The 26,898-nt window shown below is 43.4% G+C and overlaps 1 protein-coding gene across 1 annotated transcript in view; it reads left to right on the forward strand.

Moving 5' to 3' along the window:
• The first annotated feature begins 1,763 nt into the window (after positions 1-1,763).
• LOC104676308 overlaps positions 1,764-26,898 on the forward strand; it is a 59,663-nt gene continuing 34,528 nt past the window's right edge. Inside the window, 2 exon segments of the mRNA XM_030915326.1 lie at positions 1,764-2,003; positions 2,379-2,483. Coding sequence (XP_030771186.1) covers positions 1,764-2,003; positions 2,379-2,483 — 345 coding nt within the window.

The following is a 26,898-nucleotide window of genomic DNA, read 5'->3' on the forward strand; positions in this document are numbered from 1 at the left end:
GGCCTTGCTGGCTTTGTCCTGTCCCTCATGGCTGGGCTCGGCCCTGCCCTGGTTGTGGTCGGCATTCTGGCCACCCTCTTTCATCACCTCCTGCATGTTCTTGGGCGTGATGATCTCACATGGCCGCCGCCTCTATGCTTCTTTTTGCAGCCCAGGAATGGGTGCGGTGTTTTAGAGAGGCCTTGGGGCCACTGGTCTGGCTGTTGAGGCCAGGTGGCGAAAGTGGGCCCTGGACAGCCTGTGGGCAGCTCTCACCTCTGGCCAGCAAACTCCCAGACTGCACCTTGAGGGCCAAAAACGTCCAGATTTCCTGTTCGATGCTGTTGTCACTGTCCACGGAGCTACTGTCACCACCAGAGCGGAAACGCATGTGCGGGGAGTAGAAGAGTGGGTTTGCAGACAAGGACCCATTGCTGGTCTCCATGGGGCCAGCAGGATAGTCTTGGAAATGGCCAGGACTGCTTCTACATGCATCAGCTCAGCGGACATGTCTGCCCAGCACGAGGACCATTCCACAAACTTGCTCCTGGAAGCCGAGCTCACTGGAGGTGGAGCTTTGGTTTCCTTTGGAATCTTGGGGGAATGGTCAGCGTCCAGATCCCCTGGACCAGGATCTGTGGTCTTGGTGGCCACTGGCTGCTTCTTGCTGGGTGTTTTCCTGTCGGTCTCGGGCAAGGCACTTTTTGTGGCGCTGCTTGTGCTGTGTGCAGGATGGTCAGGTGCTCTTTCCTCTTGGAGGTGGGCCCTCTGGGGTGGGTCCCCATCAGCCTCCTTGCGTGTTTTCTGCACCTGGCACAGCTGGATGGCCTCCTGAATGCTGTCATAGCTGCTGGAGTCGGACGCCTCCGGCGCCTGTGCCGCACTCATGACTTGCTTTCCCCTCCTTGTGGCACTGGCTCTCCTTTTAATCCCACTTTTATTCTGTGCTGCTTCTGAAGGGTGGCAGGGGGTTGCTGACTTCGTGCTGCCCTCCTTCTCCTGCGTGGTCTTGACCTTGGCCCTGAGGCTTCTGGGCTGCATGTTCGTCTTCACTAACTGGGGGAGGTTTGCAGAAGGCGAACTCCTTTTGGATGCCCATCAGGCCCTGCCGAGGCACCACCTTTGTAGCTGGCTCTTGGTGGGATTTCGAGAGTGACTTGGCTGAATTTTCATGTGTGTCTGGTTTCTTCTCCACTGATCCATCACATTTTTGAGTCTCATGCTGTCTCTTCTCATTCAGAAACTGTTCTATTTCTGCCCTGATGCTCTGCTCAAAGGAGTCATCTCTGCTCTTGCTGACTGGGGAGGCGGAGCCCTGGTCCTTGCTGGGTCCTACCTGACTGGCAGGGCCACACCACCTGAGCCAGGTACAAGTTTTGGGGGACACAGGGCAGTTGGGGCACTGCCATGAGCTGGTTCCGGATTACATCTACTGCCTCCAACTGCAGCCCTGGAAGGCTAGGCTGCGCTTGGCTGGGCCCTGCTTGCCCCAGGCTGTGCGGCTCCACTCTTTACCTTCAGGTACTCCTGGATGGCCTCCTCAATGTCACGGTCCACAGAATCGTCACTATCTGAATCAAGCACCAACAGGCTAAAGTCTGCAGTTTCCTCCTCCCCCACGGGGTCAAAGTCAGCAGCAACAAGACCACAGGCAGCCAACGCGGGCAGCTCCTTGTGCACGGTGGGCTTGGCAGCCAGCTTGGCGTCGTGGCTTCCCTCTGCCCCACCGCACAGCGCGCTTGTCGCTGGTTCCCCAAGCAGCCCTGTCATGCTGCAGGGTGCTGATGGGCATCTGCACCCTGGCGCTCACTGACACGCTCTCCATGCCCTTGTCAGCCTCTGAGAAGCACCGGGGGAACCTAAAGCTCCCTGGCGGGATGAAGGCCTCTCATTTGGACTGGAGAGCAACCGCTGGAGGAGCATTCATGAGAAACATTCTAGCAGATGGCGAGGGACGCGCAGAGGGGCGACGCTTTCTCTGCCGACTTCACATCCTCCAAAAGTTGGCAAGCAGTACCTGTGAGGTAACGTCTGCAAATGCTTCTTTGCAGGTTAAAAAGGATAAACTACGACGCCATGCCTAGATTCATTCTTGCCCCAACAAACAAGCTCTTGACATCCTCTGAGTCCAGGCTGACTGTGATGAAACTGCAGCCAGTGTTCCCAAATGGCCCAGGGATCAGGTCTTCATCATTCCACTTGGACGGCCAAGGCATCCTCTCTCTGCTTTTTAAATAGACTTTTGACTAGGGCTCCAGGAGCGCTGGGTGCCCGGACCTAGAGTAGCACGGAGGCCAGAGCCAGGACACCCACCCAGGAAACGGAGCAGGCCCAGTCGCCAATCCTGTCCGCCTGCCCCATCTGCTTGTCCGCTCACCTGGACCCGCCCCCGCCACCAGTCTGCCTCTGCACGGATCCGCCTGCCCCCGCGTCCCACTTCCGGCGTCCGGGAGGAGAGAAAGAGGCTGCGGGGGCGGCGAGCTCCGCCCTCGGCCTGGGTGCGGGTAGGCGGCCAGGGGCATTCAGCCAGGCCCCGCCCTCGCCTCCCCACCCTCCCGCCTCCCCGCACGAGCTCCGCCCTCCGCCTGGGTGCAGGGAGGGCGCGCAGGGGTGTCAGGCCAGGCACCCCGCCTCCCCGCCTACCCCCAAGCGGCAGCAAGCCCAGACCACCTAATACTTTTATATTTTAACTTTTATACTAGAGTCAAAAGCGATTTATATACCACCATTGCAATATTAGTGTGTTATGAATGTGACTATATACTTACCTTTCCTTTTTTTTTTTTTTTTTTTCCAGACTGGAGTCTCACTCTGTCGCCCAGGCTGGAGTGAACTGGCTCCATCTGGGCTCACTGCAAGCTTCGCCTCCCGGGTTCACACCATTCTCCTGCCTCAGCCTCCCCAGTAGCTGGGACTACAGGCCCCGCCACCATGCCCGGCTAATTTTTTGTATATTTAGTAGAGACGGGTTTTCACCGTGTTAGCCAGGATGGTCTCGATCCCCTGACCTTGCGATCCACCCGCCTCGGCCTCCCAAAGTGCTGAGATTACAGGCGTGAGCCACCGCGCCCCGCTTACCTGTGAACTTAATATCTTAATGTTTTACCATTGCTAATCAGAATCCTTGATTATTTCAGCTTGAAGAACTGACTTATAAGGCAGGTGCAGTGGTGATGAACTCCCTCAGATTTCTTTTTGGTGGGGGTCTGGAAAAGACCTTATCATCTCTTTTTCATTTCTGAAGGACAGCTTTATACCTTATCATCTCTTTTTCATTTCTGAAGGACAGCTTTATAAAGTGTAGTCTTCCTGATTGGCAGTTTTTTTCTTCTAATACATTGAATATAGCATCCTATTCTCTCCTGGCTTCTAAGGTTTCTGCTGAGAAATCCACTGATCGCCTTATTGAAGGTTCCTTGTATGTGATGAATTCCTTTCTTCTTGCTGCTTTTGAAATTCTCTTTTTGTCTTTGACTTTTGATATTTTAATTATAGTGTATGTTGGTATTACTTTCTTTGGGCTGGCCTTTTTTGGGGCCTCTGAACTTCATGTATCTGGAAGCCCATTTGCCTCTAAAGATTTGGAAAGTTTTTACCCATTATTTCTTCAAATATACTTTCAGGCCTTTTCTAGCTTTTCTGCTTCTTGGAAATCCATCATGTGTTTGACCCACTTCATGGTGGTGTCCTATAAATCCCAAAGGCTTTCACTTTTTAAACTTTTTTTTCTTTCTGGTCATCTGACAGGATATTTCAAATATCCTATCTTTAATTTCACAGATTCTTTCTTCTGCTTGATCAAATCTGCCGTTGAAACTCTGTTATTTTCATTCATTCATTCATTTATTTATATATATTGAGACAGAGTCTCTGTCACCCAGGCTGGAATGGAGTGGTGCCATCTTGGCTCACTCCAACCTCCACCTCCCGGTTCAAGCGATTCTCCTGCCTCAGCCTCCCTAGTAGCTGGGATTACAGGCGTATGCCACCAAGCTTGGCTAATTTTTGTATTTTTAGTAGAGATGGGGTTTCGCCATGTTGGCCAGGCTGGTCTCAAACTCCTGGCGTTGTGACTCCTGACCTCAAGTGATCCGCCCACCTCATCCTACCAAAGTACTACTATTACAAGCATGAGCCACTATGCCCAGCCTCCTTAGGGACATTTTTCATGTCTTTTCAGTCAACATCAGGTGACTTCTCCACTTGATTATGCAAGTCCCTGTTCAAAAGCTGTCCCTTTCCAATGTGTCAGGGATTTTACTAGTCCCAAAACTTTCCAGACCATTTTCCTTATGAAATGAAGACTCCCGCTCATCTCTGGCATTCCAGAAACATCCAAATTGAGTCCCTAATGTGACAGAGTTTATGTATCGGCTTGGGATAGGGTACACAAGGCATGTCTTGCATAAGAGGCTTTTTGTTGTGTTTAAAAGGCTAAACGTAGATCACAGGCCAGGGTACATGGTAGCGGTTGGGGTCAGCTCAGAGAAGATGAACTGCTTGAAACTTCAGCTTGAATTTTGTAGCCACAGAAGGCAACTAACTTGCCTTCCTGCTGCTTATGGTGCCATTCTGATAAGAATTAGCACAGCGGGGCCGGGCGCGGTGGCTCAAGCCTGTAATCCCAGCACTTTGGGAGGCCGAGGCGGGCGGATCACAAGGTCAGGAGATCGAGACCATCCTGGCTAACACAGTGAAACCCCGTCTCTACTAAAAAATACAAAAAACTAGCCGGGCGAGGTGGCGGGCACCTGTAGTCCCAGCTACTCGGGAGGCTGAGGCAGGAGAATGGTGGGAACCTGGGAGGCGGAGCTTGCAGTGAGCTGAGATCTGGCCAGTGCACTCCAGCTTGGGTGACAGAGCGAGACTCCGTCTCAAAAAAAAAAAAAAAAAAAAAAAAAGAATTAGCACAGTGGGAGTAAGGTCAAGAGTCCAGGACTCACAAGGCTGAGGAGTACGTGTTACCAGCATTAAAACTCGAAATTCACCTTCCCAAAGAAACACTTTTATAAATAGTGGTCAGGATCTTTAGTATTATGAGTACAATATTTCCGGTACATCACAGTTCTGTGAGCTTTTGTGGGCTGGCCTTGGGGCAGAGCCACCATTTGTAATATTGTTTCTGTAAGAAAATTCATTCCCAGTTCCAGACAACAGACCAACAAATAAACTAATAAGATAAGGATTGCCTATTTTGAAGATTTTCACCAGTGAACACAATAGATTCACAGGCTTTTACAGTCAGTCAAACTGAGCTTATAGCCTTGTGGTCCAAGATGTTGGCCCTGAGCCCAGAAGCCCTCTGCTGCCCGTTTGTCCTCTCTGCTGAACGCTTTAATTCCCCTAAACCCCTAGAGTCCATCAACCACTACTATCTCTATCCCCAGGTCCACTGCAGGCATCCTGCTTAGGCAAAAGCTGAGTACCTCTCATTCTAAGCTTTGCCATTGAAATGTTTCAGGATTACAAAACATTTATGCCAGGTGCAGTGGCTCAGGCCTGTAATCCCAGCAATTTGGGAAGCCCAGGCAGGTGGATTACTTGAGGTCAGGAGTTTGACACCAGCCTGGGCAACATAACGAAACCCCATCTCTACTAAAAAAAAAATACAAAAATTAGCTGGGCTTGGTGGTGCACACCTGTAATCCCAGCTACTCAGGAGGCTGAGGCAGGAGAATGACCGGAACCCAGGAGGTGGAGGTTGCAGTGAGCCGAGATCATGCCATTGTACTCCAGCCTGGGCAACAGAGTGAGAATCCATCTCAAAAAAAAAAAAAGAGAGAGATTTAAGGAATCTTGAATGTGTATGTATCCATCTTAGAAATAAAATGTCACCCATAGGGTTGAAGCTCCCATAGCCTGTGCCTGCTCTTGTGTCATCTCCCTGCTACTCCAGAAGTAATCCCTTTCCTGAAATCAGGCATTATCATGGCCATGTAACTTCTCAGCCACTTTGTTCACTTAGGCTTCCCTTCTGCTAGAATGGCAGAAGTACTGAAGGTGGGAAAATAATCAGTCTGGGGAATATGGACCTGGTGATCCTGGCCCTAACCCAAGTGTTCAGAGATGGGGAGTCAGCCTATATTATAAAGATGTCATTTTAGGAAGTGGAGAAAACATTCAGTATGTCTCAGACCCATATTCTAGGAGGATCCTGGGAAGGCAGGCCAGGAAGAATTGGGACAGGGTATCTCTCAAGCTGGGATTCTTTAGCTCAGCAAATGGTCTATGGCTGGCAAGCATGAAATCAAGACCAGGAAATCAGTAATCAGATAAAAGGGTGGGCAAGAATGGGAAAGTCTTGCCAGAGAGGGTACCTCTGAGTCCAACATTTCTAGACTACAGGAACAGGACAGTAAGAGATCAAAGTCCATTCACTCACTCAGTCATTCATTCAGTCAGTCAGTCATTCAACAAGTCCATCCCTGTCTGGGTCACAAGCAGTGTGCTAGACATCACAGGGGAGGACTGTAAATAAGATCCAGAAATGATCCCTGCTCTTAAAGAAACTCATAGACTAAAATGCAAGAGAGACACACAAACATATTACAATATGATATGGTAAGTTAGAAGATGGTGGGGGCTTCACAGGGCTCAGTGGAGCTGGTCGGGTCAGCATCCAATCCGCACAGTGGGTGTTTAAGAAATAATCCAGGATGCAGCTTCTTAGGGAGGTAGCAGAAGGCTTGGTGGCACAGTGAAGCTCAAAGAGATGTTCTGGAGCAAAGAAAGGGGATGAGGCGAAGAAAGTGAGAAATTCAAATTCAGCCAAGCTCACGTCTGTAATCCCAATACTTTGGGAAGCCAAGGTGGGAAGACTGCTTGAAGCCAGGAGATCCAGACCAGCCTGGGCAACACAGTGGGACTCCCATCTCTATCAAATTTTTTTAAAAAATTAGTCATGTGTGGTGGTCCCCCTGTATATCCAGCTACTTGGGAGTGTGAGGCAGGAGGATTGCTTGAGCTCAAGAGTTCAAGGCTGCACTGAGCTATGATTGCATCACTGCACTCCAGCAAGGGCAACACGGCAAGAATTTTTTTTCTGTACCCCTCCCCCCAAAAAAAAACAAAAATAACCTCGAATTCAATGGGTGAAGATGAACCAGGGAGCAGACAGATACTTGGAATAGAATAGGGGTTGGACAGACAGGACAGATGTCACCATGTCCTTGTAGGTCCTCCTGTATCTACCATTCTAGATACCACCTTCCTGATACCACCACTTGGAACCCATGGACCACTCTAATCCCCATAGATCTTTGTAATTCTGTTTCTCTCTACTTACCCAGTCATTCTATTAATATTTGTGTCCAATGAAACCGTCTGTTGATGAATTCTCCTACTTCCTTAACTTCTTCACAGAACTATCAAAAGTGGACACTTTTTGGAGTGTCTTCCCAGCTCACCAAGACCGTCATAGCGTCTTCTCACCCATAATGATAGGCCTGTGGCTACCATCTTGTGCGAGTGTCCAAGATAGCCAACTCTCTCAACTCGTCACTCTCTATTGGCCAGACAGCTGGAGCTGGTTTCTGTTACATGCAAGCAGAGACTCACAAACTCTGCTTGCAGACTCTCTCACCTTCTAGCCTGAACTGAAACCTGGCTTTCCCCTGAGGTACAGCACTTCCCCTGTACCTCTTTTGAGTAGAAGCTATTTATTCTTTCATGCCCCCAATACAGGGAGGCAGTACCAACAACATTCTTCCAGTTCCCCAAGACCCTTCTAACAATTTCTCCCCTATGAAAAACCTCTGTGCCACTGAATCCACGACAGCCAACTCATCACTGTCTCTCCTTTCATCTCTGTCATCCATCAACCATATTTCTTACATACCTGTCTCACTTCTTCTTCCTGGGCGGAAGGGAGATTTTGCTGACTTCATAGAGAACCCACTCAATGACCCAGCTTCTTAGTTTCCTGATCCTTTTTTTTTTTTGAGACGGAGTCCTGCTCTGTCGCCCAGGCTGGAGTGCAGTGGCGCGATCGCTGCAAGCTCCGCCTCCCGGGTTCACGCCATTCTCCTGCCCAGCCTCCCAAGTAGCTGGGACTACAGGTGCCCGCCACCATGCCCAGTTAATTTTTTTGTATTTTTAGCAGAGACAGGGTTTCGCCATGTTAGCCAGGATGGTTTTGATCTCCTGACCTCATGATCCACCGGTCTCGGCCTCCCAAAGTGCTGGGATTACAGGCTTGAGCCACTGCGCCCGGCCCTAATTTGTATTCTTGAATTACATTCTTCTGTACGTCAGAATGTGCTTCTTTGCAGAGCTTGCTATTTATGCTTCTCTTGGCTGACACTCATAAAGAGGGATTCATTTGTAAACCTCTCAGCAAATGCATCCTTTTTTTTTTTTGGATCAGCTGGACTCCTTAACACCATTCAGTAACTGGAAAAGTAGATAATGACTGTTCTTATAACAAAGAATCCAACAATAACAACAGTCAGCATTTAGTAAGTCGCTCATATGGGCCAGATGTTATCTTCACATAATATTACATAAGCCTCCCAACAGCCCTTCAAGACTTGATCCCTATTTTACAGATGAGGAAACTAAGGCTTAAAAAGATTAAGCAACTTGAATTCTGAATCAATAGGCTTGCTTGGTTCCAGCTGCTGCTTTTGTTGTTGTTGTTTTAAATCCAGGATCCCCATCCTGGGGGGGTGATGGTGACTGAAGGAGAGGAATACAGTTGATCTATAAGGCATTGGGAATCATGGGTTGGGGCTGGGATGTCGTTGGCTAAAGTATAAAATTTTTCACCCCAATGGGAGATGCCCAAATCGTAGAAGCCAGAAGAGCTGAAAAATTTTCAAGGAATCAAAATTCTAGAAGCTGGAAGGAGTCTGGAGGTAGAATGTGAATGGGGGATGTCACCAAAACAAACAGCCCAGAAAGGAGAGTAGTGGAAACAGTACAGAACTTTTGTCTTAGCAGCTCAGCACTTCTATACCTCTTGCCCATTCCATAGAGGCTAAAAAAAAGTCCTATAGAGAGCCTGTGACTGTTCATTCCCAGGCTTCATTTTCTTCCAAAACCACTCGCTCTGGCTCTGTTCCGATGGTCTCCATTTCCATTCTGTTGTCGTGTAACTAGCTTCTGCTGTTCTGCCTAACCTCTTTGGTGAAGTAGTTCTCTAAGATACTCTTCTTGTTCTTCTATTCCATCTTCAGACCTTGACAGTGTCCTTCAAATTTGCCATGACTCTATGCTTTGCAGCCTGCAAGCTGTCTCATCCAGCCAATCTGGTTAACTCATCTTAGGACACCCTCCAAATCCTTCTCAGAGCTAGGCCCACAGTGACGTTGCTTCCAGTCCACCTGAGAACCAAGAGTTAGAGAGCTGTACAATGTTGGCTGTGAACCATACCACTGGTCATGTCCCACCAAATATCATGATGTCCACTTGTACAGGGGACAGGTATCTATTATAGCAGAAGAATCACACATTGCTAGGTTTTCCCAAATGACAAACGAGAAACAAGAAAATTCATTTACTCAGTCACTAACCTTGGTTATCCTTTATAGCTACATCTTCAGGAGAAAGCAAGGACATTTTTCTTTTTGTCATTCACTTTATTCATGTGTATCTATATAGAGAAAAGTACATGAATTCCAAGTATACAGCTGGATGAATTTTTGCAAAGTGAATGCACTGATTAGTACCCAGATCAAGAAATACAACATTACCAGCACCCAATCCTCTCATGCTCCCACCTGATTACTACTCCCCATTTGATAACCACTATTCTGACTTATAACAACATTGATTCATTTTGTCTGTTTTAGATTTCATACAAATGGAATGCATATTACGCGTTATGCGTTCTTTTTTGTGTGGCTTTTTTTGTTGAATATTGTGTTTGTATGATTCATCCATGTTTTGCATAACATAGTTCATTCTTTTTCATTACTATATACTCTATTGTATGAATACACTATTTTTAATCCATTCTACTGCTGTTGGACATTTGGAGATTCCAGTTTTTAGCTATTACGAATAGTCCTTCTATGAACATTCTTGTGCATGTCTTTTGATGAACATATGTGTGCATTTCTGTTAGGTACATATCTAGGAGTAGAATTGTTGGGTAAAAGTGTATGCATATGTTCGGTTTTAGTGATACGGCCAGTGTTCCAAAGTTGTAACCAAGGAGATTTTTTATACTTTCGAATCTCCTGGAGTCAGAGGAAAGGGGTACAGAAGCAGGCAGGTAGAAATTTTGCTGGTAGTGCCATCAAGTACAGTTTAAAAGCAACTCTTGGCCAGGCACGGTGGCTCATGCCTGTAATCCCAGCACTTTGGGAGGCTGAGGAGGGTGGATCACCTGAGGTCAGGAGTTCGAGACTCACCAGACCAACACGGTGAAACCCTGTCTCTACTAAAAATACAAAATTAGCTGGGCGTGGTGCTTATGCCTGTAATCCCAGCTACCCGGGAGGCTGAGGCAGGATAATTGCTTAAACTCGGGAAGCAGAAGTTGCAAAGAACCAAAATCTCGCTATTGCACTCCAGCCCAGGCAACAAGAGCAAAACTCCATCTCAAAAAAAAAAAAAAAAAAAAAAGGCAACTCTTCCTTTGTCCCTGCCATTGTTTTTTCCAGACAGAGTTTCTTTCCCAACACAAAGGACTTGGACACTACATGCCACCCAGGTCCAGGTGGCTGGTGCAGTTCTGTAATACCGGAGCTTAGTATGGAGAACGTCAGCTAGTCAATATGGCATACCAAGCCAGAAGAGTTAGTATAGCTGAAAACTGGGCAAGGATCAAAGTCTAAGAGGCCTGAAGGGAGGTCCAGCAGGTTATGTAGTGAGGCTGACAGAAACAAAAGATGGAGGCCGGGCTGCGGTGGCTCACGCCTGTAATCCCAGCACTTTGGGAGGCCGAAGTGGGCGGATCACAAGGTCAGGAGATCGAGACTATCTTGGCTAACGTGGTGAAACCCCATCTCTACTAAAAAATACAAAACAACTAGCCGGGCGTGGTGGCAGACATCTGTAGTCCCAGCTACTCAGGAGGCCGAGACAGAAGAATGGCGTGAACCCAGGAGGCAGAGCTTGCAGTGAGATGAGATAGTGCCACTGCACTCCAGCCTGGCAAACAGAGCAAGACTCCATCCAAAAATTAAAAAATGGGCCGGGCACGGTGGCTCAAGCCTGTAATCCTAGCACTTTGGGAGGCCGAGACTGGCGGATCACAAGGTCAGGAGATCGAGACCATCCTGGCTAACACGGTGAAACCCTGTCTCTACTAAAAAGTACAAAAAACTAGCCGGGCGAAGTGGCGGGCGCCTGTAGTCCCAGCTACTCGGGAGGCTGAGGCAGGAGAATGGCGTGAACCCGGGGGGCGGAGCTTGCAGTGAGCTGAGATCCGGCCACTGCACTCCAGCCTGGGCGACAGAGCAAGACTCTGTCTCAAAAAAAAAAAAAAAAAAATTAAAAAATGGAGATGCATAGTCCAGCTGGACTGTAGAGCCACAAATCCAGGGAGAGGAGCAAAAAGAACAAGCAGGTGAAGAGGAATGGAAACAGGTTTGTGGTTCATAACTGGCCTGTATGCACCATCCAGGGGTGGAATGGCAACAGTCAGCCAAATTTAAAGAAATGAAAAAACAAAACAAAGCAAAACAATCTCATCCCACTGAAAACCAAAGCTGAGTAAGCCTTGTCTGGAAACTTCTTTTGAGGATAATTGCGAACTTCTGGGAACTTGAGTGGAGAACGTGGGGGTGGAACAAATACAGTGTTTCGTCAGAGATGTCATGTTTGGCTAACACACATTTCTCCAGTTCAGTCTAGTGTGGCAGCACAATTGGATACTTCGGATCATAGCAGCCCTTTCAAGGAGGTCATTAACACCACAGGTGCCTTCTGTATCTCTCAAGGATATACAGAGGTAGGGGAAGTCTTGTGCACTTCTGAGCGGCTACTTCCTGACTCCTATCACCAGCCACAGCCGGCGTGCAGCCACTTCTCTGCTGAAGTAGAGATACTTTCCCTCCACCTGTTCTACAAATCAAGCCACAAAAAAGACTGACTTTGGGCCCTCTTTCCTTGGGTGCCTTTAAAGGTACAGCACTTATTTTTTTTTTTTTTTTTTGAGGCCAAATTTCGCTCTTGTTGCCCAGGCTGGACTGCAATGGTGCACTCTCAGCTCAGTGCAATTATTATTGATAATAATAATAATAATAGAGTACCTCAACACTCCACTATAATCAACACTCCACTGTCGTCAAGGGGCAGATCATCCAGACAACAAAAAATCATCAGTTAAGCTGTACTACTCTATACCGAATGGACCTAACAGAAATGTACACAGCTTTCCACTCCACAACTGTACAATGCACACTCTACTCAGTAGCACATGGATTATTCTCCAGGATAGACTATGTGTTAGGCTGAAAAACAAGTAACAACACGTTTTTAAAAACTGAAATCATATCAAGTATTTTTTCTAAACACAGTGGAATACTACAAGCAATCAGTAACAGCAGGAAATTTAAAAACTATACAAATACATGAAAATTAAAATACATGCTCACAAACCAATAAATGAAAAAATTAAAAATTCATTGAAGGCCGGGCGCGGTGGCTCAAGCCTGTAATCCCAGCACTTTGGGAGGCCGAGACGGGCGGATCACGAGGTCAGGAGATCGACACCATCCTGGCTAACACGGTGAAACCCCTTCTCTACTAAAAAATACAAAAAATTAGCCGGGCGAGGTGGCGGGCGCCTGTAGTCCCAGCTACTCCGGAGGCTGAGGCAGGAGAATGGCGTGAACCCGGGAGGCAGAGCTTGCAGTGAGCCGAGATCCGGCCACTGCACTCCAGCCTGGGTGACAGAGCAAGACTCCGTCTCAAAAAAAATAAAAATAAAAATAAAATTTCATTGAAACGAATAAGGAAAATTAAACATTCATTGAAACAAATAAGAATAGAAACAGAACATGAAACCTGTGGGATGCTGCAAAAAGTGTAAAAGGAAAAGTGCATAGCTATAAATGCCTACATCAGAAAAGTAGAAAGATCTCAAATAGCCAACCTGACAGTACACTTCAAGTAATGAGATAAATGCTAAAGTTTGCAGAAAGAATAAAGATTAGATAAGAAATTTTAACAATAGAAACAAAAACATTACAAAAAGTCAACAGAACAAAGAGCTGGGGTTTTTTTGGAAAAAAAAAAAAACTCAAAATTGACAAGCTATAACGAGACTAGGAAAAGAGAAAGAAAACTGCAATAAAATCACAGATGAAAAAGGAAACATTACAATTGATAACAAATACAAAGGATCATAAGAGATTACTAAAAACACCTATATACAAATTGAAAAATCTAGGAGAAATGAATACATTTCTAGAAATAGCAATTTGACAAGCTAGAAGAAAGAAACAGCAATTTGACAAGCTGAACAGACTAATAATGAGTAATGCAATTAAAGCACTAATAAAAATCTCCCATCGAAGAAAAACCAGAAGAATTATGGTTTTACTGCTGAATTCTACCAAACAATTTTAAAAGATATAATACTAATTTCACTCAAAATATTCCTTCAAAAATGAAGAGGAAGGAATACTTCCAAGCTTGTTCTATGAGGTCAGCATTACCCTGCTACAAAAACCAGACCAGGACACAACACAAAAAAGAAAATCGCAGGCAAATATCCCTGATAAACATAGATGCAAAAAATCCTCAACAAAATACTTAATGAAAATTGCATTTGACAACACAATAAGAAGATCATCTGCCATGATCAAGGGGGATTCATCAGAAGAATATGAGGATGGTTCAATAAACACAAATGAATAAATGTCATATATCACATTCAGTGAATCAAGAACAAAAAACATAATCATTTCAGTAGATGCTGAAAAAAATAAAATTCAAGGTTCCTTCATGATAAAAACTCAAAATGAGTACAGAAGGAACACAGCACCATAAAGGCCATATATAACAACCCCACAGCTAACATCGTAATAAATGGGGCAAAGGTAAAAGCTCTTCGTCTAAGATCTTGAACAAGTGTGGCTACTTTTACCACTTTTATTCATCATGGTACTGGAAGTCCTAGCTAGAGCAATTAGACAGGAAAATGCAATAAAAGCCATCCAAATTAGAAAAAAAAAAAAGTCAAACTGTCTCTGTTTGCAGGTGACATGATCATATATACATAGAGAACCCTAAAGATTCCACAAAATATCTACTAGAAATAATAAATTTAGTAAAGTTGCAAGATACAATATCAATATACAAAAATGAGTAGCACACACATGCACCAATAGTGAAACACATAAGAAAGAAATCAAGAAAGTTATTTCATTACAGTACCTACCCACAACCCCCGGCCAAAATAATGATGCCTAGGGATAAACTTAACCAAAAAGGTGAAAGATCCTACAATGAAAACTATAAAACATAAATCAAAGATATTAAAGCAGACACAAGTGAATGGAAAGACATCCCATGTCGATGTACTAGAAGAACATTGTTAAAATATCTGTATCACTCAATGTGACCTACAGAATCAATGCAATCCGTGTTAAACTACAGACATTCTTCATAGAAACAAAAAAAGAGATTCTAAAATTCACATGGAAATGCTAAACACCTTAGACAAAAAAACTTTAATAAAAAGAAAAGCTAGAGGCATTGTGGGGAAAAGAAAGAAAGATCAGACTGTTACTGCGTCTATATAGAAAGAAGTAGATATAAGAGACTCCATTTTGTTCTGTATTTGAGATGCTGTTAATCTGTGACCCTACCCCCAACCCTGTCCTTGCAAGAGACATGTGCTATGGTGACTCAAGGTTTAAAGGATTTTGGGCTGTGCAGGGTGTGCTTTGTTAAACAAGTGCCTGAAGGCAGCTTGCTGGTTAAAAGTCATCACCATTCTCTTAATCTCAAGTACCCAGGGATACGCACACTGCCAAAGGTCGCAGGGACCTCTGCCTAGGAAAGCGAGGTATTGTCCAAGGTTTCTCCTCATGTGATAGTCTGAAATATGGCCTCGTGGGATGGGAAAGACCCGATTGTCCCCCAGCCTGACACCCGTGAAGGGTCTGTGCTGAGGAGGATCAGTACAAGAGGAAAGAAGGCCTCTTGGCCGTTGAGATAGAGAAAAGCATCTGTCCCCTGCCCGTCCTTGGGCAATGGAACATCTTGGTGTAAAACCCGATTGTGTGTTCTGTTTACCTGAGAAAGCAGAAAACCGCCTTAGGGCGAGAGGTGGGACTTGCTAGCGCAATGCTGCTCTTTATGCACTAAAAAGGTTTATGGAGACGTTTGTATATGCATATCAAGGCACAGCACTTTTCCTTAAACTTATTCATGTCACAGAGATCTTTATTCATGTCTTCCTGCTGACCTGTTCCCTACCATGATCCTATTATCCTGCCACTTCCCTTTTTCTAAGATGGTAAAGATAATGATTAATAAATACTGAGGGAACTCAGAGACCGGTGCCAGCGTGGGTCTTCTGTATGCTGAGCGGCAGTCCCCTGGGCCCACTTTTTCTTTCTCTATACTTTGTCTCTGTGTCTCATTTCTTTTCCTCAAGTCTCTCGTTCCACCTAACGAGAAACGCCCACAGGTGTGGAGGAGCAGGCCACCCCTTCAAGGCATCACACTACCTGACTGCAAAATATACTACAAAATATACTACAAATCCACAGTAACTGCAAATCTATAGTATAATATCAAAACAGCATGGTACTATCAAAAAAAGGGGCACGGGAGAGACAGAGACAGACAAATGACAGACAGACATAAACAAATGAAACAGAATATAGAACTCAGAAATAAATCCACGCATTTACAGTCAACTCATTTTTTTTTTTTTTTTTTTTTTTTTTTTTTTTTTTGAGACAGAGTCTCGCTCCGTCACCCAGGCTGGAGTGCAGTGGCCGGATCTCAGCTCACTGCAAGCTCCGCCTCCCGGGTTCACGCCATTCTCCTGCCTCAGCCTCCCGGGTAGCTGGGATTACAGGTGCCACCACCTCGCCCGGCTAGTTTTTTGTAGTTTTTAGTAGAGACGGGGTTTCACCGTGTTAGCCAGGATGGTCTCGATCTCCTGACCTCGTGATCCGCCCGTCTCGGCCTCCCAAAGTGCTGGGATTACAGGCTTGAGCCACCGCACCCGGCCCAGTCAACTCATTTTTAACAAAGGCACCAAGAACACACCTTCCGGAAGGACAATCTCTTCAATAAACTGTGCTAGGAAAACCCAAAACCCACATGCAGAAGAATAAATCTAGACCGTTATCTTATTATATACAAAAATCAACTCAAAGATTTAAATGTAGGACCTGAAACTATGAAACTACTAGAGAAGAAAACATTGGATAAACGCTTAATGAAATTGGTTAGGACAAGGAATTATCAGAGAGACTTCAAAAGTACAAGCAACAAAAGCAGAAATAGACAAACGGAATTAAACTAAAAAGCTTCCGCAAAAGAGAAGCAGCAATCAGTAGAATGAAGAAACGATCCAGAGAATGGAAGAAAGTATTTGCAAACTAAGCATCAGGCAAGCGGTTAATACACAAAATATAGAAAGCAAAACTACTCAAAAGCAAAAATACAAATAATCTAATTTAAAAATCAAAAAAAGATCTGCCCAAAACCTTGGTCCCCCACCATTATTTTCCCACCTTCTTTTCCTGACTGCCATGGCCCCCTCCCTCTCGCCACTCTTTTTCTTTCTCCATCTACCCCCGAATTTTTTCCCCACCGTCTTTTCGCAAAGCCCTCTCTACTATCCCACTCACCACCCTTTCCCCACCATCTTTTCCTCCTCTCCCTGGCCACCCTCTTCCCCCGCTCACGCTCTCATCACCCTCTTTTACTCCTCCATCTACCCAAAAACATTTCTCCTGTCTTTTCCCAAAGCCTTCTCCCTACTCCTGCTACTCACCACCCTCTTTTCCCCCTTCATCCACCTGAAAACTGATTTTCCAACCATCTTTTGCCCACCCTCTTTCAGCAACACCTTCTCTTGCTCGCCATTCTTTCTCCCCTTTGGCACTCACCACCCGCTTTACCCCACTATCTACCCCAAAACTATTTTCTCCCCTCCTACCGCTCCCGTCTTAGTGCAGTCTCCGTCGCCATCTCCGCTCCTACAGCTCCAGCCTCACTGCAGACTTTGTCGCCACCACCAACTGCAGCGAGGCGAGACAAGGCGAGGCGAAACGCGAACTGCAGTGTGGCTGGCTGCAGCCTCCAGCCTCCAGCGTGCAATAGGTAGCTTCCTAAGCTAGCATGGAACAGCTTGGCTGGCAGACACAAAAAAGCCTGGAGGGCTGGGGCGCGGTGGCTCACGCCTGTAATCCCAGCACTTTGGGAGGCAGAGGCGGGCGGATCACGAGGTCAGGAGATCTAGACCATGCTGCTTAACACAGTGAAACTCCGTTTCCACTAAAAACACAAAAAATTAGCCGGGTGTGGTGGCGGGCGCCTGTAGTCCCAGCTCTACTCGGGAGGCTGAGGCAGGAGAATGGCGTGATTGCAGAGGCGGGTGGATCACCTGAGGTCAGGAGTTCGAGACCAGCCTGGCCAAAATGGTGAACCCCCATCTCTACCAAGAATACAAAAAATTAGCCGGGCCTGGTAGCGGGTGCCTGTAATCCCAACTACTTGGGAGGCTGAGGCAGGAGAACCCCTTAAACTGGGAGGCAGAGGTTGCAGTGGGCCGAGATGATGTCACTGCACTCCAGCCTGGGGGACAGAGTGATGGAGCTTGCAGTGAGCCGAGATCGCGCCACTGCACTCCAGCCTAGGCAATAGAGCCAGATTCATCCCCCAAAAAAACAAAACAAAACAAAACAAAACGCCCGGAGTGTTCTGACCTCAGCATGCTTTACATACTGAGGTTAGGCAGTGGGGTTTCCTGGACTACATGTTCTGATTGGATAAGATGAACTTCTAGGCTTACACTGACTGGACTTTATTTTCATGCTCTGATTGGTTGGTCTATACTTACTCTCATCCAATCAGAACATGATAAAGTCCAATCGGAGTAGGCCTGGAGGTTTTTCTCTCATCCAATTAGAACATGCACTCTAGGAACCTCATTTGCATAACCTCAGTATATAAACCATGCTGAGGTGGGGAGTCAAGCCACTCCAGGCATTTCTGTGTTTGTCCACCCAGCATTTCCATGCTAGCTTAGGAAGACTGCAAAAGCAAAATGGTAAGTATTTTATTTTTTCCTAGGTAATTAAAAAAGGACTTGCATTTAAAAAGAAAAAGTTTCTATAAGAATAAAATTTCCCATTAAACAGTGCTTTAACAAGATGTGTGAGAGCATGCCTAGTGTATGCAATTACAGTTTTTAAATTGTTCTTAAAAAGTACATTTTTTTTGGAGGATTTCAGGCCGGGCGCGGTGGCTCACGCCTGTAATCCCAGCACTTTGGGAGGCCGAGGCAGGGGGATCATGGTCAGGAGATCGAGACCATCCTGGCTAACACGGTGAAACCCCCTCCCTACTAAAAATACAAAAAATTAGCCAGGCATGGTGACGGGCGCCTGTAGTCCCAGCTACTCCAGAGGCTGAGGCAGGAGTATGGTGTGAACTAGGGAGGCGGAGCTTGCAGCAAGCAGAGATCGCTCCACTGCACTCCAGCCTGGGCAACAGAGCGAGACTCCCTCTCAAAAAAAAAAAAAAAGATATAATGCCACTGTAAACTGAAGAGAACCTGTACTGTGGGCTGAAAATCCCTATTCTAAAATCTGACGCTTCAAACACTGAAACGTTTTAAATGCAGACATAATTTTTCTCAATAGCCAGACAGAATATCAGTATTGATTAGAACAATTTTTCTCTATTAGAGTGGTTTCTGTTTTATATTTATTGATTAAAATATATTTTGAATAAAATTTTATTATGTCATGTCTGAAAAAATTATCAGTATATTTAATTGTAACAACTGGTAAGATAGAATATTTTCAGTTTATACAATAACAGGTAGCATGCATGTCAGATATTATTCCCTGATTAGGCAAATTTGTAATAAGACCAGATTATGTCTCATGAAAAAATAAAGTAATGTAAAATTGAAGATTGAATTCTTCTGCAGAGACTAGAAAACTCATTCTGAAGCATAAGATCAATGAGAGTTGGCTGGGCACGGTGGCTCATGCCTGTAATCCCAGCACTTTGGGAGGCCGAGACGGGCGGATCACGAGGTCAGGAGATCGAGACCATCCTGGCTAACACGGTGAAACCCCGTCTCTACTAAAAATGCAAAAAAATTAGCCGGTCATGATGGCGGGCGCCTGTAGTCCCAGCTACTAGGGAGGCTGAGGCAGGAGAATGGCATGAACTCGGGAGGCGGAGCTTGCAGTGAGCCGAGATCGCGCCACTGCACTCCAGCCTGGCGAACAGAGCAAGACTCCCTCTCAAAAAAAAAAAAAAAAAAAAAAGATGAATGAGAGTCACAACAGTCAAAGAAAGCTTCATGAAAATGGAAAATGTGCACACCAAGTCTGAATGAATGAGGATAAACAAAAACTGAAAATGCAAGAACAACATGAGGAAGGCAGACAGATAAGGAAGTCAGCCCAATTAACTAAATATAAAATCCAGTGACAGAGAAATAAAAACATGGGTCCATACAATAACTTGTAAATTAATGCTCATAGTAGGATTATTCATAATAGCCAAAAGTAGAAACAACCTAAAGACCTATCCATGAATGAATAGCTGCTGTAGCCATGCAATAGAATATTATTTGACAATAAATAAAAATGAAGTACTGATATGTATTACAAAATAGATGAACCTTAAAATCATTATGCTAACGGAGAGAAGTCACTCATAAAACACTACAATGACTCCATTTATATGAAATGTTCAGAACAGGCAAATCTATAAAGACAAAAATTAGATGATGGTTGCCTAGGACTGGGGAAGGTGAAGAAACATGGAAGTGGGTGGTGGTGGACTAACAGATGTGAAGTTTCTCTTTAGGGTGATGAAAATGTTCTGAAATTGGTTGTGGTGATGCTTATACAACTCTGTGAATATATTAAGAGACTCTGAGTTGTACAGTTTAAACAGGTGAACTGTATGATATGTGAATTTTATCCCAGTAAAGTTCTTGTTTAAACATCCAATGGCAGTATCAAGATAATTTCCTTTATTTTCTAATTTGAATATGCATACTATACATGATCTAAATATTTATATGTTTACACAATATATTTTTTGAAAATGAAAGGATTGCTCAGCTATTCAAATACTGTGTATATTAACCAAAACATTTGCATTTTGGAGAATAGTATAATGTCCTTGGCATCCATTCACAAAAGTAGAGCTAAGAAATAAGATAATTTTCTGGAATATTCCATTAAACATTCTTCTCTGATTAAATATGGCTTGCCTCACCATGGCAACATAAACCACTGAAAAATACTGTTTATCTGAAGAATAGTCTCTCAACTTGTGGGATAAATGATGCATAATTCTTTTTTTTTTTTTTTTTTTGAGATGGAGTCTCGCTCTGTCACCCAGGCTGGAGTGCTGTGGCCAGATCTCAGCTCACTGCAAGCTCCGCCTCCCGGGTTCACGCCATTCTCCTGTCTCAGCCTCCCCAGTAGCTGGGACTACAGGCGCCGCCACATCGCCCGGCTGGTTTTTTGTAGTTTTTAGTAGAGACGGGGTTTCGCCGTGTTAGCCAGGATGGTCTCGATCTCCTGACCTCGTGATCCGCCCGTCTCGGCCTCCCAAAGTGCTGGGATTACAGGCTTGAGCCACCGCGCCCGGCCAATGATGCATAATTCTTAACAGTATTATTATGAGAAAAAAAACATGTAATTATAAGAAAAACATTGCAGAATGACAGCCACAGTTTTACAAATAAGCACATTATAAAGATAATAAAATTATAATAAAACTAATTATAATGAACATATAAAAGAAATCTTCCAAGGAAATTAGTATCATAAAACAATTTATATTATTTAACCAGCTATAGATTCACTGTTGGCATGTTACATTTAATACATACTTGACTTTTGATTTGAAATAATTTCTTCATTAAATCCTATATCTCATCTTTGAGATTAATGTGATAATGTGACATAACCTCTAGTGAAGCCTCAGACACAGTTTATTGAGATCAGCCAATTATTTTAAGTTATCTCACAATGACCTGGCATGTTTGTTACTGATTTTGTAAATCATCTTATCAAATTAACATTACTTCCTTTCTTTTATTATTATTATTATTATTATACTTTAAGTTCTAGGGTACATGTGCGTAACGTGCAGGTTTGTTACCTATGTATACTTGTGCCATGTTGGTGTGCTGCACCCATTAACTCGTCAGCACCCATCAATTCATCATTTACATCAGGTATAACTCCCAATGCAATCCCTCCCCCTCTCCCCTCCCCATAATAGGCCCCCATGTGTGATGTTCCCCTTCCAGAGTCCAAGTGATCTCATTGTTCAGTTCCCACCTATGAGTGAGAACATGCGGTGTTTGGTTTTCTGTTCTTGCGATAGTTTGCTGAGAATGATGGTTTCCAGCTGCATCCATGTCCCTACAAAGGACACAAACTCATCCTTTTTTATGGCTGCGTAGTATTCCATGGTGTATATGTGCCACATTTTCTTAATCCAGTCTGTCACTGATGGACATTTGGGTTGATTCCAAGTCTTTACTATTGTGAATAGTGCCGCAATAAACATACGTGTGCATGTGTCTTTATAGCAGCATGATTTATAATCCTTTGGGTATATACCCAGTAATGGGATGGCTGGGTCATATGGTACTTCTAGTTCTAGATCCTTGAGGAATCGCCATACTGTTTTCCATAATGGTTGAACTAGTTTACAATCCCACCAACAGTGTAAAAGTGTTCCTATTTCTCCACATCCTCTCCAGCACCTGTTGTTTCCTGACTTTTTAATGATTGCCATTCTAACTGGTGTGATATGTATCTCATTGTGGTTTTGATTTGCATTTCTCTGATGGCCAGTGATGATGAGCATTTTTTCATGTGTCTGTTGGCTGTATGCATGTCTTCTTTTGAGAAATGTCTGTTCATATCCTTTGCCCACTTTTTCATGGGGTTGTTTCTTTCTTGTAAATTTGTTTGAGTTCTTTGTAGATTCTGGATATTAGCCCTTTGTCAGATGAGTAGATTGCAAAAATTTTCTCCCATTCTGTAGGTTGCCTGTTCACTCTGATGGTAGCTTCTTTTGCTGTGCAGAAGCTCTTTAGTTTAATTAGATCCCATTTGTCAATTTTGACTTTTGTTGCCATTGCTTTTGGTGTTTTAGACATGAAGTCCTTGCCCATGCCTATGTCCTGAATGGTATTACCTAGGTTTTCTTCTAGCGATTTTATGGTATTAGGTCTAACATTTAAGTCTCTAATCCATCTTGGAATTAATTTTCATATAAGGAGTAAGGAAAGGATCCAGTTTCAACTTTCTACTTATGGCTAGCCAATTTTCCCAGCACCATTTATTAAATAGGGAATCCTTTCCTCATTTCTTGTTTTTGTCAGGTTTGTCAAAGATCAGATGGCTGTAGATGTGTGGTATTATTTCTGAGGACTCTGTTCTGTTCCATTGGTCTATATCTCTGTTTTGGTACCAGTACCATGCTGTTTTGGTTACTGTAGCCTTGTAGTATAGCTTGAAGTCAGGTAGCGTGATGCCTCCAGCTTTGGTCTTTTGACTTAGGATTGTCTTGGCAATGCGGGCTCTTTTTTGGTTCCATATGAACTTTAAAGCAGTTTTTTTCCAATTCTGTGAAGAAACTCATTGGTAGCTTGATGGGCATGGCATTGAATCTATAAATTACCTTGGGCAGTATGGCCATTTTCACGATATTGATTCTTCCTATCCATGAGCATGGTATGTTCTTCCATTTGTTTGTGTCCTCTTTGATTTCACTGAGCAGTGGTTTGTAGTTCTCCTTGAAGAGGTCCTTTACATCCCTTGTAAGTTGGATTCCTAGATATTTTATTCCTCTTTGAAGCAATTGTGAATGGAAGTTCATTCATGAGAATTTTAGACCAATATCCCTGATGAACATCGATGCAAAAAACCTCAATAAAATACTGGCAAACCGAATCCAGCAGCACATCAAAAAGCTTATCCACCATGATCAAGTGGGCTTCATCCCTGGGATGCAAGGCTGGTTCAACATACGTAAATCAATAAATGTAATCCAGCATATAAACAGAACCAAAGACAAAAACCACATGATTATCTCAATTGATGCAGAAAAGGCCTTTGACAAAATTCAACAGCTCTTCATACTAAAAACTCTCAATAAACTAGGTATTGATGGAACGTATCTCAAAATAATAAGAGCTATTTATGACAAACCCACAGCCAATATCATACTGAATGGGCAAAAACTGGAAGCATTCCCTTTGAAAACTGGCACAAGACAGGGATGCCCTCTCTCACCACTCCTATTCAACATAGTGTTGGAAGTTCTGGCTAGGGCAATCAGGCAAGAGAAAGAAATAAAGGGTATTCAGTTAGGAAAAGAAGTCAAATTGTCCCTGTTTGCAGATGACATGATTGTATATTTAGAAAACCCCATCATCTCAGCCCAGAATCTCCTTAAGCTGGAGAAATAGGAACGCTTTTACACTGTTGGTGGGAGTGTAAATTAGTTCAGCCATTGTGGAAGAAGACAGTGAGGTGATTCTTCAAGGATCTAGAACCAGAAATACCATTTGACCCAGCAATCCCATTACTGGGTATATACCCAGAGGATTATAAATAATGCTACTACAAAGACACATGCACGGCTGGGTGCAGTGGCTCACACCTGTAATCCCAGCACTTTGGACGGTCAAGGTGGGTGAACCACAAGGTCAGGAAATCAAGACCATCCTGGCTAACACGGTGAAACCCTGTCTCTACTAAAAATACAAAAAAATTAGCTGGGCGTGGTGGCCGGTGCCTGTAGTCCCAGCTACTCGGGAGGCTGAGGCAGGAGAATGGTGTGAACCCGGGAGGCAGAGCTTGCAGTGAGCCAAGATCATGCCATTGCACTCCAGCCTGGGCGACACAGTGAGGCTCCATCTCAAAAATAAATAAATAAATAAATAAAACAAAGACACATGCACACATATGTTTATTGTGGCACTGTTCATAGTAGCAAAGACTTGGAACCCAAATGCCCATCAATGATACACTGGATAAAGGAAATGTGGCACATATATACCATGGAATACTATGCAGTCATACAAAAAGGATGAGTTCATGTCCTTTGCAGGGACATGGATGAAGCTGGAAACCACCATTCTCAGTAAACTAACACAGGAACAGAAAACCAAACATCACATGTTTTCACTCATAAGTGGGAGTTGACAGTGAGAACACATGGACACAGGGCGGGGAACATCACACACGGGGGCCTGTTGGGAGGTTGAGGGGGCTAGGGGAGAGATAGCATTAGGAGTAATACCTAAGGTAGATGACTGGTTGATGGGTGCAGCAAATCACCATGGCACATGTATACTTATGTAACAAACCTGTACATTCTGCACAGCTACCCCAGAACTTAAAGTGTAATTTTAAAAAGAGGTGAAAAAAAAGTAATCTTGATGAAATAAAGTTAGAAATGTAAAATTTTTACAAGAGATCAATTTACCTGATTTGAATTGCTTCTTACAGTCTTCAGTTCCATATCTTATATTCTGAGAGTCCATTCAAGTTGTTTCTCTTCTCTTTACTATGTTGTGCTTCAATTCTTTATAATTCTTCCCTAATTTTTTCATTTAATATATCGGCATTTCTTCTCCTCTCTTCTTCTTGGTTTAAAGTCAATCTGCCATTAAATATTCCTATCTTAAAATTCATTTCGTTAGAAAATACAATTCACTTTGAGATCTACTTCTTCCTACATGGATTTATTATTCCAATAAAATTCCTATATTCTTTAAATTTTTTTCCTTTCTAGTTCTCAGGTATTTATTACTCCAATCTCTTCCAAGTGACATACATACTTGAAAAATACCGAGAAAAGAACATCTTCTACTTAGAAAGGTTCTGTGACTTCAACAACAGTTATGGAAAAGAATATTGGAAGCTATTTAGTAAATTTATAAGTTGAAAATTATTTTCTTTAAATATCACACAATCAGCTAGGCGCAGTGGCTCATGCCTGTAATCCCAGCATGTTGGGAGGCCAAGGAAAGCTGATCACCTGAGGTCAGGAGTTAGAAACCAACCTGGCCAACATGGAAAAACCCCATCTCTACTAAAAATACAAAAAATAGTCAGGCATAGTGGTACATACCTGCAATCTCAGCTACTTGGGAGGCTGAGGCAGGAGAATTGCTTGAATCCATGGGGCAGAGGTGACAGTGAGCTGAGATCATGCCTTTGCACTCCAGACTAGGCAACAAGAGCAAAACTTCGCCTCAAAAAAAAAAAAGGAAAAAAAACACACACACACACACAGTCAAAATTACTCCTTAATGAGGACAGATCATTTAGAGTTAACTGATTAAAATGACATTACTTTCTATAAACAAGTTTACAGATTCATTAGTCATAAATGTGGCAAGTAACCCTAAAAATAATTTTAATATTAAAATCTGAGACTAGGATAAAGAGTCTAATATCTGTTATCCCATATACCTTTTGTTTCTTTTTCAATTAATACTTTAAATGTCATGTTGTTTATTATCTATTTTATCAACAAATCTTAAATATCTTTTAGAACAAGACAGAATATAATAATTAAACAATAAAAATAATATGTATTTTTAACATAGAACTCTGAATTAATTTTATTTACGTAGAAGAGCAAGATATGTTGAATAAACTAATCATACATTACTCTATGTTTTCTTTATATTCCATGCATATTAAGATTAAAAGTGCAGGCTGGGTGTAGTGGCTCACGCCTGTAATCCCAGCACTTTGGGAGGCCGAAGTGGGTGGATCATGAGGTCAGGAGATCAAGACAGTCCTGGCTAACATGGTGAAACCCTGTCTCTACTAAAAATACAAAATAGCCAGGCGTGGTGGTGGGCGCCTGTAGTCCCAGCTACTTGGGAGGCTGAGGCAGGAGAATGGCATAAACCCAGGAGGCAGAGCTTGCAGCGAGCTGAGATGGTGCCACTACACTCCAGCCTGGGCAACAGAGCTTTTTTTTTTTTTCCCTCTCAAAAAAAAAAAAAAAAGGAAAAAAAGATTAAAAGTGTATAATTTTTTAAAAATTAGACATAAAAATTGTGATTTAAATACGCATTTACTTATCAGTAGAAGTATTCACAGTTAAGAACTTGTATTATTTAAAAGAATTTGACACTCTGCAAAACAGAGATATTTTTTCTCCAGCTAAACCTCAGAAGGTAAGTCAGCTATTACATAACGTATCCTACATACTTTTAGTATAAATAGTTGAAAGATTTATTTAAAACTAGGATATCATACCTCACACTGCAGAGCTCTTGTTCCCATTTAACTTTTTGGTTCTCTAACTGCTATTTTATTTCTTTGGCTTCTGATAGTTCCTTTTTGTAGTACACAAAACTTATTTTTCATTTGTTTTATTTTTGCTGTATGTTGTTCACAGTAATATTTTTTCAGTTCCCTTGCTGTTTCACAAGAATGAACTGCGTCCAAGAATTTGGATAGGCAAATTGAATCCGTCTCAAGGAGGAGATAGAAATAAAGTATATTAGTACTTTGGCATATAAAGGACTGCATATTTTAACAATCACTAATTCATACACTGAATATATATTGATTGCCTACCATGTGGAAGGCATTATACTAAGCTCTGCAGATTAAACAGAAAAAAACCTCTGCTCTTGTTTAGCTTAAAATATACTGAAAAACAAAGCCCCAGACAAGTGACAATTATAAATTCAGATAGATACTATAAGAAAACAGATTGCTAAGAATTAGATCTATACTAGGCCCA

This window comes from Rhinopithecus roxellana, chromosome 13 (genome assembly GCF_007565055.1).
Source record: "Rhinopithecus roxellana isolate Shanxi Qingling chromosome 13, ASM756505v1, whole genome shotgun sequence".
NCBI lineage: Eukaryota > Metazoa > Chordata > Mammalia > Primates > Cercopithecidae > Rhinopithecus > Rhinopithecus roxellana.